Source organism: Montipora foliosa, chromosome 1 (genome assembly GCF_036669935.1).
Source record: "Montipora foliosa isolate CH-2021 chromosome 1, ASM3666993v2, whole genome shotgun sequence".
In the NCBI taxonomy this organism is placed as follows: domain Eukaryota; kingdom Metazoa; phylum Cnidaria; class Anthozoa; order Scleractinia; family Acroporidae; genus Montipora; species Montipora foliosa.
The window spans coordinates 60,127,894-60,142,893 of NC_090869.1; the positions used below are offsets into that span (position 1 = coordinate 60,127,894).

At 39.0% G+C, this 15,000-nt stretch overlaps 1 protein-coding gene across 1 annotated transcript; it reads left to right on the forward strand.

The window, feature by feature from the left end:
- Positions 1–3,206: 3,206 nt before the first annotated feature.
- On the forward strand, positions 3,207–4,716 carry LOC137979662 (transcription factor sox-3-like). Its single transcript, XM_068826980.1, has one exon. It carries the CDS (start codon positions 3,338–3,340, stop codon positions 4,058–4,060), a length of 723 nt encoding a protein of 240 aa, XP_068683081.1. The 5' UTR covers positions 3,207–3,337; the 3' UTR covers positions 4,061–4,716.
- Positions 4,717–15,000: the final 10,284 nt, after the last annotated feature.

Consider the following 15,000-nt stretch of genomic DNA (forward strand, 5'->3'; position numbering starts at 1 on the left):
GTGCTCTCACCACTGCAGGAGTGCTGCCAGTTACTCGTGTAGTTTCTATACATATCGTGAAGTTGCAATAATTATTGTGGACAGAACTGGAAAAACGAACGGCTGAGCAAATCATGAGCCCTCAGTTTAAAAAGAAATACTTTTGAGACCATTGACAGATGAAAAGAATATGATCGGTTTTACACTAGCTTCGTACTTTTACGCTTCTTGTTTGAAGGATGTAACTTTTTGGGAAGACACTCAAGCACAGCCTTCTCAACTTGTCCAAGTTAATTACTGTCCGTTTCTTGTATGCTTCTTCAGTGTCATCATGATTCGTCGAGGACTAGAATTTCTTTCCAAAAAGGACAACGTCCGGTTTATTTTAGGTCCTGCTTCAGCTAGCCAATGATGTTGTTCATTGCGACTCCGTCGGAATCCACACCAGTCATTCCGCATACAGCACGAAGTGTGAAAAATATAGGAAAAGCGCCTTACAATAATTATGCGAATCAAAACACTGTCGCTCATTCCCCCCATGCCAACGGTAGCCTCGCAGCTCCTACAAGGTCTCACCTGATTGGAGGCCACCCTTGAGGTGTAACAAAAGAACAAATAACAGAAACAATGGCCCTTTTGTTTTAGGCCTAGGGTAACAGAAACAATGGCCCTTAATTTTGTTTTAGGCCTAGGGTCCATTGTTTCTGTTATTTGTTCTTTTGTTAAACCTCAAGGGTGGTCTCCAATCAGGTGAGACCTTGTAAGAGCTGCGAGGTGACATGCCAATATGTTCACTTGTCCTTCCGTGTTATCGCTGCTCTTGCTGTTCCCACTTTCTGATGAATATGCCAAAAAATTTGTATCAAACTAATAATTTTTTAGTGCTGTTTTTCGACGGACGTAATGTCGGCGACCGATTTCATAACCATGATTCTTTACGTTCAAAGTCCTCTGCTGTCCTTCTGCCTTTTTAGTTTCCTTTCTCTTTCATAGTTTCTTTATTCACGTTTGGATTCCATAACCAACTGTATAGCTCTTGATTAAACCCTATAAGTTTATTTACAACATTTTCTTTATTTGTCCGAAAGCATAATGAAGATATATACAAACCTATTGTTGAAAAACCGCAAATAAAAGAGCGGTTACACGCCAGACACTCAGCTGCCCCTTTCAAAAAGACCAGAGCAAAAAACAAAAGCAATTTTGTCGATTTGTAATATTCTCTCGACTCGTAGTGGCATTTAAATTTGTCAGGAAAATGAAACATGATGTTCAGACGCTTCCGTGTTATGTTAAGTTTGTCAACAATGTGGCAAATCGCAAAATCGGTTGTCATCAAAATGCCTCAGTTTGCACGACTCTTGCGAGTTTTTTCTTTTTTGGCACTTTTTGGGTGAAGTTCGTAATTAATCTTCGTTATTTGCATCTCTCGGCAGTTCATGTTGGGACTGAGTTCTTAACACTGCACTAGCAACATTTGCTCTTGCGAGCGTAAAGCATCTGCACGAGATTCGGCATTCGGGATTCGGTGTCAAATCAACGAGAATTTGTGCGCAAAGCGGACTTTTTTCACGCAACCTCTCACCAGCAGAGCTAACCAAAATAGTGTTTTGCAATCATTGCCTTTTAAATTTGCTCATTTTTGGATTTCTCGACTTTTTCAACTCCATTTCTGAAAATACCACGTACCGGTTTCCTGTGCTGTACAGCATGATAACGTTTCTTAAACTCAACAAGGAAACTGGCCCGGCCAGTTTGCATGGAGCTTAACATCTCCAGTAAACCGACAAACTGGCCGTTTGTTTTGCGGCAGCTTTGGTTCATCGGATCTACATATCATCTTTGATAAAAAAGCAGTGATACTTCCATTTTAAGGAACACAAAAAAAAGAATAGTGAAACTAAGCTGTTTATTTAGCGTCTTTTTGTTTCCGTTCAACTTTTCCCCGCAGTAAAACAAGTCGTGTTTACCCAACAATTACCCAACAAAAGAAAAATAGAATTTGTCTGCTTTAGCCGGACCAAAATTTCATTTTTCCTTTCTTGATTAATCAGGAAAATACAATGATCTTTAAAGACTGTCAATTAGTACGTTTATGTCTTCACCTACGAGGTATCTTTCTTTTTTAAGTTGTTTCGATTGATCACCACATCAATGACAAAAAAACTGGACAACCAAATCACCTTAAAGACACATTCTCCTGTTCTGTAAGACTTCGCACAGAAAGCTTATTTCAGTGATACCTTTGTTCCACAACACTGAAATTATTCCGAAGCATTGTCCTTACACGATCTCCTCTTTTACGATCAAGCTTTGTTTTCGGGAAGCCATGGTATAAAAGTTTCAAAATTAGCAAGAAATTCGCTTTTCTTGCGCTTGGTTAAAATTAGGTAACTTTACTTTACTCTATCACCACGATATTGTTTGTGTATCCACATTGTTCAGCCAACTGTGTTGGCAAATAAAGCTAATACCTCATGATTTTGGGTGTCCGCATACAATGTTTGCCTACACTTAAGAGCTTTACAAATGTCGTTTGTCATAACATAACAGATTTGTATTCCCGAGCGTCAAAAGGCCTCCAGGCCTTTTCTAAATTGCTTCATCTGCATAACAATAGAAACTGTCAGAAAACTTTTCAAAGACGCAACGATCATCATGAATAAAAATTACTGACGAAACCTTCATTTTAATTGGCCACAGTTGGGTCTTTTGTAAACGTATCTTTTTTATTTCCTCCTTTTAGAATATCAAGATAAATTAAATTCTCCTTAATCTGGTTGTACACAAACAATAGCCTTGAAAATGACTATTGTCCCGTTACCAGTTTCGAAATACACTTATTCCAATATTCGCTTAAATTGAACATAAATATTAAAGCAAACATGTTATTAACTTTAAAATGATTAATCTCGACCGAGAGAGTCCAGCTGTGACTTAATGAAAATGAGGTTTAACAAGGACCGTGGGATTACGATCGAGAAAACAAAAATTAAACAAGCGAGAACTTAGGGTTACACGGAAAGCGTTCAAATTAGTGTTCGGTTGAGTTGATAACATCAAAGCGATTAGAAAGAGCAGTGGAAGGCATCGGTGGAATAATTAATTATTCAAGTAAATATGTTGAATGCTTGAGCCATTGTGTTTTGTCCTTTTGATGTTTGGAATGATTATGGTAATTAAAGATTTCTAAAAACTCCATTGTTCACATGCAAAGCCAGAAATGTAAATAGCTTTGTTGAATATTCCATACAAAAACCAAAGCCTTTGCTTTCAGAACAGGGTCTGTTGACAAGGTTAGCTATTCAGTCGCGAGTCTCGTTTGACAAAGAGGTCGAGAAACTGTGACAAACCAAACATGAGCGGTAAAGATCCAGATCACATTAAGAGACCTATGAACGCTTTCATGGTGTGGTCCAAAGAGAAAAGGAGAACAATGTCGCAAAAAAACCCCAAGATGCACAATTCTGAAATCAGCAAGATTTTGGGAGCGCAGTGGAAAAAAATGCCCGACGAGGAAAAGTCGAAATACATTGAGGAAGCCAAGCGACTACAACAAGAACACAGCCAAAAACATCCCGATTACAAGTACAAGCCGCGGAGGAGAAAACAGAAACAACTTATAAAGAAGTCAACATATTCTTTTCCTTACACTGGAGCGGAAAATGCGGTACACGCTGCCGCAGCAATGAAGCTATCTTACGCGCCTACGATGGCGCCTGATGCCATGCACTATCAACAATATTACCAAATGCCTCAACACGCTCCGTACCCGACTATGTATGACATGGCAGCCGTTCATGCTCAGAGGCCAACTCATGGCTTTTCAGCCCCTCCAAGCCACGCTAACAGCGTGCACGAATTACCCTACACTGCGGTGCGTCCCGGAGAAATGATGGTCCCTACACCGACAGGACCACACGGTCATCCGAGCCACATTTACAGTACATCTATGGATTCAGGACCCACTACCAGCGGCGTTTCGGCTTTTACCAACGCTGCACAGAACATTCACGCTCAGCAAATTACAGAAGCAAGCCCCCAATACCCTCCACAACTCTACACTCAACGGCATGTATAGTTTTGACTGATTTGTGTATCTAACGGTACAAAAGAAGCTTATCTTTACAATTCATGTCAAACAGAAATTTCTGCCAATATTTGACATTTCAAAGTGCTAGCTGACTTTCTATTTACCTTTTTCTTGAAGACCTTTTGTAAACAGCGGATACCGTGGAATTACCAAGTGATACTTTGCACGATCTCTTTTATCAGTTTCGCGTCCGATGCGAATCTGTCTGCGTTGTCCACTGAGCTCATTGATTATCAAATATTAAAGCGAAGAAAAGGAAACTCAAATTGAATAACGCCTCTGACCACTTCGGCTGATCAATTTAGACTGAAATATCATATTTTGATTATTTAATTTCTGATCAGACTGATTTGGCGCTTGCACATTTTAAAGCAACTCGACGACGATAATCGAGAAACGGTTGCGCCTAGTTTTCTATTTATTTATTTAGCATTTCGCACCTCAAATCAAAATGGTCAGTGAACTAAACTTCTCCTCCGATTTTTGCTACTGAATCTTGTTTTCAAGTCTTGGTAAATCTTAAAGAAACGTACATCGATCGCTGCCGTTAATCATGTTAGAGTGAAAATTGGATTTTGTTTATTACACAAAACCAGCTGATTTTGAGTGTTATCGCACCAATAAAGTATGAATATTCTGTTGTATATTGAGTCGATTGTTTGTGAAAGATTTAGAGCTAGTTTCATGGAGAAGTTTAAACGCTTTCACTTTAAAAAAGAGCGCAACAAAAAACAAAAAGATGATTATCCTTCATTAGGCTGAAAGATTTAATTCAAAACGAAAGAGCTTCGAGTGCTTCGTAACCAGAGACAACGCCAATATACTGACAGGAACGCCTTTGTTTTCACAAAATCGCAGGTCAAAAAAATAAACTTGATCGGTCAGTTAAGTTTCCTTATCGTTGCGGTTTTGTTTTGTAGCTTAAGTTGTGCAAGTGGTGTTATCTTTTACAGCGACAGCAACCATAACAGAATGTAATTTTCTGTGTCTATCTTGTATTGAAAGTTAAGTTTGATATGTCTATGCCTTTGTCTTGCTCCTATTCAACCTAAATTTAACGGTGAAATTACTTGCTGGCTGCACAAGAAACTATCAAACCTTTGAATAAAAGGGTTATGTCTTTTGAGCAATACAATATAGACATTTTCAAAAGGAAATTCAAAGGAATCGCTCAGCCTAAAATTTTAACACTAAAGTTCTATTGTGACTTTATAAACTCTGAAAGAGAATGGAACTTCTGACGGTGCGCATTTGTCCAGCTAAAATGGCGACGAAGGACCAGTCGAGAAATGTAGCTCGTTTACCCAGCACTTTGAAGCTGTGTCATATTATTTTAGAATTTTCCGAGTAATTTGCAAGGGATTATTTTTTCAGAAGAAGTGTTAAGGGTGGACTGGATCGATCTGGCAATTAAAAAACGATATAACAATTGGCAACTATACAACGAAGGGTTGACCGAAGTAACAGATCAGGTAAAGATATACGTATGTATTAATGTAGTAGCTGAACTGACGTGTGGAGAAGCTTATAGAAACCTCTTTCTCTCGTGGAGAGAAAAAGGATAATCCAAAATATTGTCTAGCCTTAATTCGGAGTTGAACTACACGCTTTTCTTCCAATCATTCTCCACAAAATAAAAAGATTCAGGCCCGTATGTTATATGACTTCCGTTTCACGATGTTTGCGAATTTGCATTTACCCTCGAGGAAAAAACAATTGTGGTTAAGAATTGAAAGCGCCGAAACAAATGAAAATTATTTTTTCGGTTAAATACACGGCTCATCTGATCGAGCAGAGACACCAAGTTAACATACATTTGATTTTCGCTGATCGCTTTTTTCCTATTTTATTTCTGCGCAACACTTGCAGTTGAGTATCAAATCCGTTGGTCGCGGATTGTTAAACTCGGCTCATCATGTGAAGCTAGGGGAGCAGCACTCTTATGAAACAGCATTGCCAAACAGCACCTGCTGTAAAACTAAAAACAGGAAACAGCTGACGTTCCAAACTGAAGATTTCTTTAACAACAGTTTAATAATTTCCTCGACTGCCCGTTTATTGCGCTTGGTCATACTCGATAACTAGTACTGCGACATATAATGAAATCTTAATAGCTGCGACCAGCGAAGTTTAACCGCAAATCAAAACACTACTCAGTCCCCGCATTTTCAAATCATTTCTCTCTCGACACTACCCCGGAAAGGTCGAGAAATAAGAACAATTTTTCTCGCACTTTTTCTTCGCCGTTATCATGAAAAACACACGCAGCGCGTTTGAATGCAACGCACGGAGAAGTCTTGTCATAACAATATGTCGGCTTTTTGTGCGAGTGAATAGCAATAAAGAATGCGTCTTTATATCTGTAATAAGTTGAGCTTGATCAATTCCTTAGGCCACCAGAATTTAAAAGGATCGATTTGTTAAAGGAAACATATCTAGTTTGTTGATTTCTTTGTCTTTTCTAGTTATATCTGGATTAATTAGGCCTCCGTTACCTTGATTTTCTTGCTTTTCGAGGAAGCATCGTCAAAAAAAGAAATATAAGGCATTCAAAAATCACCTCATCCCCTATCTAAAGGAACAGTGTTCAAACTTGAAACTAACCAAGTCTTAACCACTTTAATTTCTTTGCAAAGCCAAGATTAGCTGATCCAAGTCAAGCGATACGACTTGACTCGGTCCAAGAATCATTATGTGTACCACAGAAATTTCTTGCTTTACTTTAAAAAGAAAAAAGAAAAGAAACTGCACAACTTCGCATTAAAAACCGCACGTTTCTTTGGAATAAAAGTTCTTTAAAGAAGCTTTTTTTAACGATATATACTTTTGTCATTTTTAGAGGCGGTTTTTCGCTTGGTTTCCGTCCCTCGGGCATCAGACTGATGTCTCCACCCCCACAAAAGCTTAAGCACGTTCGCAGAGCATGAATTATTCGCCCTGTCAATGGCACTAATCTGCTATCTTTTAATTAAAAAAGGCCCATTGAAATGCCGACCGGAATTACGATTTCCACTTTTCTTTGTCGAGTAGAACATTCTCGTGAGCGAAAAAATGAAAACATATGACAATAATGTCAAGGCGTCCTTCTTTTCTATTTCCAGAGGCTGTTCTTGTAGAAATTACCTGGTTTGTTAAAAATGCCTGTTCAACAAGTATTAAATAAAACAATAAAAATTATTCCCTGACTGATGTTAAGCAAAGACTTAACAACTAAAAAATGATTTTTTAATGATTTTTCTTCCTGCTTTTAGATGGCGTTTTGTTAGATTATAAAGGCAACACTTAACTTATGAGCGGAAAAATAACGCAACGGGGAGCTTTTTACAATCATTAATTTCCTTTCAATCTTTGAACAACTACAGAAAGCTAAGTGTATAGTTAATGTGGATTTGATTCTAATCGTATGAAAAAAGTATCTTTTGATGGCAAAGTTACACTCTTCATGTGTCCAGTGCTGTTTTCAGGTTCAAGAAGCACTCAGTCTTCAAATAATGTGACAATTCGTTTTAGCGGTTTTTTTTTCTGAAATACTGCTAGCAGTCAGTAACTAACACTCAAAAACAACACGCCATAAAAAATTTGCATATGAATTTCCCAAAATAACCATGCTTTGAGCAGAAAACTCCTGTTCCACTTCGAGCGACCAGTAAGGTGTTTAAAAATATTCTTTGAAGCGCTCAATTGCCCAGACAAGAGTCGTAAGTTGCTTACAAATCTTGTATCTACTTTCTTTTTAAAGATTTCTAAAGATACTGACCCATTTGATGTTCTTTGAGGGACGGAACAACAGCCTTTTAATTGCGAAGAGAATGAATACTATGGGAATAATGCTTGTGAGAGAATTAACCCCTAAGGACTTTTCAGCGTTAATTGCTTCCATAATGAATTTTCGCTTGCCGTGAAAGAGCAGGGTCAACCAAATTGAATGGAGGTCGCAACCCACCTGTTTGTTCATGCAGAGTATTGATTAAGAAAGATACGTAGAAAGCGCTAACGTGCTGAGCGTTTGAATGCTTTTGTGGTGAGAAAAGTGAGATTGCTTGGAGCAAATGTTCGACAGAAACCGAAAACAGCGGTTCCCATGCAAACCACCCGATACCCTGGTGAAAGTTTTAGCGCGAAGGTGTTAGGTTTTGATGGCCTGGTAAAAATTATAGTTTTTGCAGTTTGTTGGGAAGATTTTACGAATATAGCCCAGTAAAAACCATAAATTGCAATGTTATAAAAAGTGACGTTTTTCATGTGGTAAATTGTCTCGTGACTTTTATGACTTTCTTTTAAAACTTCTATAACGTATCCCTTATAAACACCTCTCTTGAAGATAACTTATCCCAGTGTTTAGTGAATGAGGGTTATTTCTGTTGACTGTGAAAAGTAAAGGAAATCCTGAACTCATCACTTCCATCGGTTGAAGAAGCAGACAGTCGAGCAAAATAGTCAACATTAACACAAGAGAAGTACTTACGGCTTTTGTAAACGCGGGATGCGACCTATTTACAATCCGCCAATTAATTAAGGCGGTAACCAATATTTGTGGAAATGCAAGAACAAAGGAATCGCTCTGTTTTTTCGTCCCTCGGTTAGAAACCAGTCTAGTATAAGTAAACGTAAGTTAAGGTTCGCACTGCAACCACATTGTAGCCTGCGAGCAAGATCTCCAAAGTGAGGAGGGGTGCCCCGCCTCGCTTTGGAGAGCTTGCTCGCAGGCTTGCACCTTGCCACCTTCATAAATTTCCAAACTATGTCAGTCATTATTCCGCATTTGCTCTCGCTTTTCACGCTTGTACTTACTACTACTGATCATTCTAGAAATTCTCAATCAACAAGAATTAGGGAAACCCAATAGTATTCTGCTGCATTTTCTGCGCTTCGATAAGTTAAATTGTTAAATTGTAATTGGCTCAACTGAATGTTTGTGCCAGCTGTGAATTGCCAAAATTATTTGGGTATCATGCAATTGTATGTGCCAACTTGTTCAGGTTAACAAAGAGTAAGAAGAGAATGTTACTTTTCTTGCTGCAACCGGCGTTTGTCTTGATAATTGTCACGGTTGTATCTTAAGAGCTGTTTGCTTTACGTGCGCAGGTCTAGTTTGTGATGCCCTCGGGGAGTTTGTGGAACTCGAGAGATTCGTTCGATGCTTATGTCCATTACACGTCTTACTCGATTTTCATCGCGCATCATCCCTTTTATTATTACACTAGTTTTCTTCACTGGCAGCCATTAAAAATTACCGAACCAGATTTGATTTTTCAAAATCGCGAAATACACTCTTTTTTAAAAAAATAATAATTTTTTTAGAGTGTGCAGCCTCAGTGGAGGATCCAGGGGAGAGGCCCGGGAGCACCCCCTTATTTTTAGATGTTAGTCCTTTTAAAATGTCTTTTACTTTTCGCAGACAACACCAAAAACGGCGAAAGAGCAGATTTTTTTTTTAAAGCGGGCTACCACCCTTAGCTCGTGGCTGGATCCGCCATTGAACCTTATGAAAAACAACAGAGAGCAAGGTGACACACGCTATCACCAACCCGGTGGGGCCAACGTATCACGCATGCGCACAATCATTTTACCCGGTGAATAGCCCACTTTCGATATATAAAAATTCAGCCCTAAACAAAGGGCATCATACCGAGGCTCTGGGGAATAAATAAAAGGATTTGTATGAGTTTATTCCCCAGAGCCTCGAGATGATGACTTTTGATCAGGACTGAATTTTAACATAACGAAAGTGGGCTATTAGCAGCCAAATACAGCTGTTTCGGCCTTACTGGGCAACTGTCAACTGTCATCCCAAACATGTCAATCTGCGATTGACCTCAGGGAGTATTAAATTAGTACTTCATGCCTGACCAGATCTTAGTAGTTAGAAGAGTGGAAAGCTATGATCCTGCGGACTGAATTACTAATGATCCGTTAGATGACTCAATTAGACTTTGTAATCCTTATCGGCTGGATAACAATTCATCCAACAACAATTTATCTCTCTTTTAAGTGGCAGCTTAACAAACGATTGCGAACTAATTAATACTTAACTATCTACTATTTAACATCATGTACTTTCAAATGTGTAAATTGTAATGAATTTGAGTTACCTGGTAAGGCTGTTCTTACTGGTAGCTATAAAAAAAGATTTGGCACTAAGTTAATTTACTTAATTATTTATTTGATCGATTTATCCAAATTAGATAGCTTTTTTCCTAAATAACCCTTTGGGTGATGTGAACTACCCGCAAACGCCCGTCCGTACGTTCAACTTTTTATGTAACCAGCCAATACGCTGCCAATACGCTAAATGTCGCATTTCTAGAACCCGCGTTTTTTTTGGCGGGAAGTTGCATGTCAGCGTACAGAGTTTGACACTGCATTTTAGTAAAACAAGCAAATTTTTTTAAGACGACCAAAAAACAAGTTAATTCCTGTTTTAATGTAGTACCACGAAGAAAGAAACAGAAGTAGAGAGCGAAAAAAAAAAAACAAAAAAACAGTAAGCAGGTGCCCACTAAGCGATGCTCGACGTGAAAGAAGACGTTAAAGAAGACAACGAGAGCCGGAGGTCACGAGCAGCGGCCCGGGACGAAAAAGCAAGCATGAGCTCGGTAAAACGGCTGAATAATGGTGACGAAGTGAATGACGAAAAGCAAGAAAGAGCCGCGGGCGAGAAAATAGAGCAATTTTATAGACTGATCCTGTGGTAAGTAGACTAGTTATAAAAATGTCTGACAACAAAAACCATGACAAATAGACAATAATTGAGGCTAGGAGCTCCGCTTTTAGGCTTGCCTAAAAGATATATAATTAAAATTGAATAACGATGAGGATAACAAAAACATTAAGGTACACTATGATAAATAAATTGAATGCTGCGTTTGCACAACGCAAGTACAAGACAATCCGCGTAAAGTACAAGTACGTGACCTAAAGTGATGATTGATTACAAAACAGTATTACTGAATATCGGGAAGAGTACAACGGAGACGAAGAGAGCTTTAATAGATTCCAAACAAGTGCTTCACCTTCTTCAGGAAACGAGAAGTTTTCAAATACTTTCATCAAGAGCATTCCCTGCGAACCATTTAGTCTCAAAACCCTAGTATGGATTTCTAGGGATGCACTAAACCTGTACGGCATTACTATTTCCAATGAATTTATAGCTTAAAAAACACGGACCTAGGCCTTATTAACTGGCAACCTCTTAATTGGTCCAAGGAAGGCCTTCAATACATAAGATCATGCAACACTCCAGCACGAGTTGAGCTACTACGGTATCCAAGGAAAATCTTGAAACTGATTTCAATTACACCTGGCGTACAGACGTCAGCAGTGTTATGTTAATTAATGGTGTTTGTCTAATGCAGAATATACAACTTGTGGTGTATCACAGCGATCACTATTAGGTCCGTTATTGTTTTTCATATTTGGCAATGATTGCCTTCTGCACTCTATATATGTTTTTAAATGATACCTATTAAACCGTATCCCGTGGAAGTACCTCTGATATTTGAACTCAAGTAGAGATTAATAGATAAATGCCCAGAAATGAATAAGTTTTCTATCTCCTATCATCATATATCTATGGGATCTAGAAAAACGATCATTCCAAAAGATGACATACGGAAAACTGCGCAAAATTACTGGGCGTACACCGTCGCATTGTAATGGTATAATCAAATCATATGTTGTGTAAAAATATATCTCTTTCAAATGACCGAAGAACGCTAAACCTGTTTATCGATCATGAGTATAAGTCTTCTCTAAAAAGGAAATAAGGAATCGAAGAATCAAAAACGGGGAATGAGGAACGTTAATGTTACTCCAAATCTAGTGCAAATCATGAACTGCAGAAACTCCAGAACACACGTATTATTTTGAGGAGGCTAGAAAGGGTTTTCCACAGGTAACAATGGGTTTTCAATCGGAAAGGATTACGACACTGTCGATCCTTTCATTAGGGAAACGTTTTTGTCGTCGACTAATGCAATTGTCAAGCACTTTTTTAAGACGAGAGTCGAGTCCCCAACTGTCGCCATGGCAACGGTACAACCCTACAAAAAGACCCTCTAAAGCTGATTCGGTAAGCCTTGTATTTCTTTTCAAGTTTTTAAAACCCAATTAAATTAGAATTTGAGTTATTTATGATAACGCTGTTGGAAGAAGAAAAAAATTCCACTAAATAAATTTTGAAACTTTTTTTTTCCACGAATGCGTCACTCGTTTTGATTCACGAGATGACGCGAGGAGCTTCCCAATCAGCTTAAACCCTTTCGAGCCTTCAATAACGTCACGCGATATACAGCTACTAGGCGTGCTAAATTTGCCAACACCCACGATGAACAGACGATTCAAATCTAACATACGATGCTCACAATGTATCATGCTGTCGTACCTGAGTACATAACTGAGCGGTTTTTTCGTCTGACCTCTGAGGTGCATAAGTAAAACATCAGGTCCCAGTTGTTCGAAGGGGTGGATAGCGCTATCCACAGGATAAACCAACATCCACTGGATAACTCAATTGGTTTTTCTAGTGTTTAGAGCGATTTTCACTTGAGTGTCGTAAAACCAAAACCAAAGTAATTACTTTGGCCAATCAAAAAGGACGGAGGCAATCCGGTAAACCAATCAAAACTCGAAGTAATTACACGTAGCCGACACAAAGCGCGGGAAAATGTGCACGCGCGAGCTACAATTGGTTTTGGTTTCACTTCTGATTGGTTGAATAAGTGGCGCGGGAACTTTGAACCAATCACTGAGTGAAGTAATCATAAAACAAAGTAATTATCTAATTACTTTCGACACTCAATTGAAAACCACTCTATCCGCTGGATAGCGATATCTACCTTTTGAAAAACCGATGCCAGATGAAGTGGATTCGACATGCAATTGCCTAAAACCCAAGGAAACTCGTTAGAAAAAGAACTTCCACTTATCGCGGAGCAACAGCATGGAAGAGACCTCCAAACCACCTAAGAGATTTTAAAACATAATTACATTACAATGTAATAGATTGCTTCCGTAATAATGCGATTTGTCATTGTGACAAATGAATTCTTGGTTCCACTCACGTGATCAACATCCATGTTTTTCAACGAAAACAAAAGAAGACGTTAGCATAATAATAGCTTTCAATTCCCGGAGGATTGGATCGGGACACCAACATGGCCGCCATTTCATTGTTTGGGGACACCAACATGGCGGCCGTGACGTCATGTGAAATCCAAGAATAGTGCGGCCTCGCTGGCGCAATCGTTATGACGAAAGCGGGTCCAGACGGGTTGACTTGAGCAGCTCCATACCAGCTTTTTCCATGATCATTGTCCGTCCATATTTGATGCTTTCCTGCGTGATGCCAGCGTAAATGAGTGAAAGGCATGATCCCGTAATTCTGCTGGTCGGTCCACAAATTTGTTACTCTCTTCAAAGACTTCTTTGACATGGTTCCAAAATCTTGAGAGTGCTGCAAGTCAGTAAAAATGTGAAATACCTCTTTTCCTCCGCGAATGCGCATCTAATCATAGTCATGTTAAGATGCGCACTAGAAATGAATAAATAATTATTATTATTATTGGCAGTTCTAGTTGTCATTGATCATCCGTAATTATTGCAAAAGTTTCGGTTTTTCCACCAATTCCTCTTGACATCCAGTCGAGAACTTTAGTTCGTAATTGCCATTGCCCTATTTTGTTGGCACTTCTTTAAAGCCTAGATACACCACCAGATGCTGCAAGGACTATACCGTCCACAAATATGCGGCTTCGATGACGTCGAATCCAGACAATAGAAGCCAACGATAGATTTAATAACGCCACAAGCAGACATTTCGTTTTCCCTTACGACCTTATGGCCATCAAACGCGTGGCCTTCAATTGAAGATCATGTAAAAAATATGTTATGGTCAAATGAATTGTCAATGATTAATTGCTGCCGCAGCGAACAAGGCAGTTCTGTAATCGAGAGAAGGACACATTTTTTTTCGAAACGCCAGGAATTGTGGTCGCGGGTAAGATCAGAGGCGCAAGAAAATTGTGGTTATGCGCGAACGGAAGAATTAACTGCAGTGAACTTTTGTCGTGAAAGCATCTTAAAGGACGAGCAAGCGGTTAGTTAGTATTGACCACTGTCAATAGTAATTTCATTCATTCATGTGCTGGGTGAGATCGCTAATGGACTGATGACGGCTGCCTCTTACCCATAGATCGATTGCTTGTTAAGCGCATTTGAAAATGTAAATAGAAAATGCGCCATATAAATTCATTATCATTACCAATTCACAAATTACTGTACTTTAGTCACACTAAAAGTAGAACTAAAATAACCACAGCACTTCCCGCTTTAACTTCCTATGAAAAAGAATTCGAAGTTATCATGTTTATTGACTAACAGAACACAGCACATACAAATATGGCCGCTCCCAACCACAACGAACCGCCAATAAGTCATGTGACTGGAAGTATATGTCACACCTTCCCACCGAGGCTAACTGGCGATTACATAGGGGAATGAGTACCTAAATCACAGTAACATAAACGGAATGAACCGGATAAATGCGGAAACGCAAGTTGTTAGCTCCTCAAAACCACTTAACATGGAAAAGTTGTGGATCGACCCTCAGTACTGGATCTTGCTTTATCCGATCATTATGCAGTACGCTGGCTAAACCCTCGTTCAAAAGGAAAGAAATTGCTTATAGAAACTCAAAGCGCATTAACTTTGATCGTTTCCGCGAGGATATCATCACCTCAGCTTTAATGAATAGTGACGCTTTGCCCCTAAATGACTTGATTGGACGATATAACACCATACTAACAACATTACTCAATGACCACGCTCCTACTAGGAAGAAATTTGTAATCGTACGTTGCGCTTATCCTTGGTTAACTCCAGAGATTAAAATAGAGAAGGTATCTAGGAGGCAACTTGACCACCCTTGG

What these genes read in the sequence shown, in the direction of transcription:
- LOC137979662 (XM_068826980.1), top strand. Translation starts at nt 3,338, where the DNA reads ATGAGCGGTAAAGATCCAGATCACATTAAGAGACCTATGAACGCTTTC.